We start from the raw sequence: 3832 nt of genomic DNA on the forward strand, positions 1-3832 counted from the left end.
ACTGGAAGGCTGCTATTAGGTCTCCCCGGAGCCTCCTCTTCTCCAGGCTGAACAACCCCAGCTCCCTCAGCCTGTCCTCGGAGCAGAGGTGCTCCATCCCCCTCATCATCCTCGTGGCCCTCCTCTGGACCCTCTCCATCAGGTCCATGTCCTTCTTCTATTGAGGGCTCCAGACCTGCACACAAGACTCCAGGTGAGGTCTCACCAGAGCAGAGCAAAGTGGCAGAATCCCCTCTCTGGACCTGCTGGCAACGCAGCTTTTGATGCAGCCCAGGATGGGACTGACCTTCTGGGCTGCAGCTGCCCACTGCCTGCTCATGTCCAGCTTCTCCTCCACCAGCACCCCCAAGTCCCTTTCCTCAGGGCTGCTTTCCAATACCTCACCCCCCAGTTTGTATTGGTGGCCAGGATTGTTCTGGCCCAGGTGCAGAACCTTGCATTTGCTCTTGTTGAACCTCATGAGGTTCACCTGGGCCCACCTCTCCAGGTCCTTTTGGATGACATCCCATCCCTCTGGTGTATCCACAACACCACACAGCTTGGTGTCACCCCAAACTTGCTGATGGTGCCTTTAATCTCCCTGTCTATATCATTGATAAAAATGTTAAACAGTATTGGCCCCAGCACGGACCCTTGAGGAACACCACTTGTGACTGCTCTCCATCTGGACTTCGAGCCATTGAGCACCACCCTCTGGATGTGACCATCCAGCCAGTTCCTCATCCACTGACCAGTCCACCCATCCAATCCATACCCATGGGAGAGGATGGAGAAGGGGGTTGTCCAAGGGACACCACTTGTGACTGGTCTCCATCTGGACTTCGAGCCATTGAGTACCACCCTCTGGATGCCACCATCCAGCCAGTTCCTCATCCACTGACCAGTCCACCCATCAAACCCATACCTATGGGAGAGGATGGAGAAGGGGGTTGTCCAAGGGGTTGTCCCTCTGGGAGAAGGGTTCTCCAAGGATGGAGAACCTCTTTTCTGGGTCCAGCAGCCAGAGCCTGGCCCTGGGGCTTGGGGGGAAGGACAATGGGGCCACCACCCACCTTCTTGGTCTTGGGGAAGAAGGGCAACCACTTGTCCTTGTCTGGGAGGGCTTGTGACTTCTCACTGGTGCCGGCCACCCGGGGCTCGCGGCTGCGGATGCCCGTGTGGTTCATGTAGGTGCTGAGGGCAAAGGCCATGGGGGAGCTGGAAAAGAGGAGAGCACCAGGCTGGAGATCCACCACCAGGATGGGAGAGGTGAAGTTGGGGAAGGCTGGGACATCCCCCTCCCCTGGCGGGGGGGACACAGAGCACCCCCGGGTTGGGATGTGGGCAGGTGAGAAGGGAGGAGAGGCAAGAAGAGGTTGGAGAAGGTGAGATGGGGAGGGAAGGGGGATGGACCCAGCACAGGAAGACCCCAAAGTGTGTCCTCCCCCTTCCCCAGGGCCACCCCGAGAGCCCCCGGGGACGGGGAGAGGGAAGGGGGTGCTCCTGTGTCTCCACCCCACCCCCCCAGGGACACTCACCTCCTGTCCTCCTCGTATTTTGACCTGGGGAGGGAGAAAAGAGGTTTTGTTTGGAAGGGGCTCCTCTGCTCAGCCCCTGTCCCTGTCCCTGTCCATGTCCCTGTCCCTGTCCATGTCCCTGTCCATGTCCCTGTCCCTCACCGCCCCAGGCTCTGAATTAGAATCATCATAGAACCATATGGGGTTGGATGGGACCTCTGGAGATCATCAAGTCCAACTGAAGTGGGTCTACCCAGAGCAGGTCCCACAGGAACGTGGCCAGGAGGGTTGGGAATGTCTCCTGAGATGGAGACTCCACCACCTCTTCCAAGGCTCTGCCACCCTCACAGCAAAGAAGTTCCTCCTCATGTTGAGGTGGAACTTCATATAGAATCAGAGAATCACATGGGGTTGGAAGGGACCTCTGGAGATCATCAAGTCCAACCCCCCCACTGAAGTGGGTCTAACCAGAGCAGGTCCCACAGGAACGTGTCCAGGTGGGTTTTGAATGTCTCCAGAGAAGGAGACTCCACCACCTCTTCCAGGGCTCTGCCACCCTCAAAGTGAACAAGTTCCTCCTCATGTTTAGGTGGAACTTCATATAGAATCATAGCACACTGCCCCAGGCTTGGAAGGGACCTCTGGAGATCATCTCCAACCCCCCCACTGAAGTGGGTCCACCAAGAGTAGGTCCCACAGGAACGCGTCCAGGTGGGTTTGGGATGTCTCCAGAGAAGGAGACTCCACCACCTCTTCCAGGGCTCTGCCACCCTCAAAGTGAACAAGTTCCTCCTCATGTTTAGGTGGAACTTCATATAGAATCATAGCATCCCATGGGGTTGGAAGGGACCTCTGGAGATCATCTCCAACCCCCCCACTGAAGTGGGTCCACCAAGAGTAGGTCCCACAGGAACGCGTCCAGGTGGGTTTGGGATGTCTCCAGAGAAGGAGACTCCACCACCTCTTCCAGTGCTCTGCCACCCTCAAAGTACAGAAGTTCCTCCTCGTGTTGAGGTGGAACTTCATATAGAATCAGAGACTCGTATGGGGTTGGAAGGGACCTCTGGAGATCATCTCCAACCCCCCCACTGAAGTGAGTCTACACAGAGTAGATCCCACAGGGATGTGTCCAGGTGGGGTTTGAATGTCTCCAGAGAAGGAGACCCCACCACCTCCCTGGGCAGCCTCTTCCAGGGCTCTGCCACCCTCAAAGAGAAGTTCCTCCTCATGTTGAGGTAGAACTTCTTATACTCAAGTTTGTGCCTATTTCTTCTCATCCTGTCCTCGGGCACCACCAAAAAAAGACCACCCCCACAATTCCCCTTCCCACCTCCACGGGCAAAGGTTGGGGGGATGAAGAAGGACGATGGAGCGGAGCTAATCCCATCTCCCACCCCCTTCCCCACACCCTCCCACCCAAAATCCAGGGGGGGGTGATGGTCCCCCAGAGCACTCACAGGATGTCACCCAGCTGGGCCAGCTGCTTCTCGGCCACTTGCCGTTCCTTCTGGGGGTCCCCATCCAAGTCCAGGAGGTCGTTCTCCCCGTAGAGGCTCCCCAGGCCCATGGTGCGCTTCGTTCTGCCGAGGACAGGGCTCAGGGCCACGAGGACAACCACCAACCACCCAGAGGAACCCGGGGAGATCCAAGGTGGGGTGGTCCATGGCGGGGTGGGGAGCAGGTGTTACCTGTAGTCCTGGATCTGCTCCTGGATCTCGGGCATCACCATCTCCTGAGCTTCAAAGAGGGCGGCGCGGACATCGTCCCCGTTCCGCAGGCGAGTCTCTGGGGACGGGGGGAAGAGGACAACGGGGTGTCACCAGCTCTACAGAGGAGGAGAAACTCCCAAGGGGACCTTCTGGAAGCTCCAAGGTCTTGGTTTCCAGGCTGGAAACCAAGTCTTCCAGTTGGCACATCCAAGTGGAGACATCAGCCCATAAGGGACCACCTTATGGGGGGTGGGGAAGAGCTCGGGACCCCCAGTCCCCAAACTTGGCATATCCCAAGGGACCACCCATGGACCTGGGAGCTCCTCACTCACCGATCTCAGCCAGGAGCTGCTCGGCCACCTTCACCCGGAGAGGCTGGAGGAGGAGGAGAGGGGGGAGAAAAGCAGAAGGAAAAGAGGGGTTCAGCCTCGAGGGGGGGCACAGGAAGGGGGGGTTCACCCTCCCTGCTCTGCCAGAAAGGTTGGGAGAAGCTGGGGGGACACGGCAAAGCCACCTTCAGGTCATGGAGAAGGTGCCCTCAGCCCCCACCATCACCCCGTGGCAAGTTCTGCACCCCGAGGGGCAAGAGATGGGGGTGTCCCCCCCCCCAAAGAGCCCAGCACCCAT

At 58.3% G+C, this 3832-nt stretch overlaps 1 protein-coding gene across 1 annotated transcript in view; it reads right to left on the minus strand.

Moving 5' to 3' along the window:
* Positions 1-3832, minus strand: part of LOC106898519 (rho guanine nucleotide exchange factor 11-like) — a gene marked incomplete at its 3' end in the record, with an annotated part of 21790 nt that overhangs the window by 3074 nt on the left and 14884 nt on the right. Inside the window, exons 11-15 of the mRNA XM_014959816.1 lie at positions 3538-3580; positions 3185-3281; positions 2954-3076; positions 1518-1541; positions 1053-1197 (exon numbers count right to left, since the gene is read on the minus strand). Coding sequence (XP_014815302.1) covers positions 1053-1197; positions 1518-1541; positions 2954-3076; positions 3185-3281; positions 3538-3580 — 432 coding nt within the window. The remainder of the gene's footprint in view (positions 1-1052; positions 1198-1517; positions 1542-2953; positions 3077-3184; positions 3282-3537; positions 3581-3832) is intronic.

The sequence above is a fragment of the Calidris pugnax genome, unplaced genomic scaffold, assembly GCF_001431845.1.
Source record: "Calidris pugnax isolate Ruff unplaced genomic scaffold, ASM143184v1 scaffold503, whole genome shotgun sequence".
Taxonomy (NCBI): Eukaryota; Metazoa; Chordata; class Aves; order Charadriiformes; family Scolopacidae; genus Calidris; species Calidris pugnax.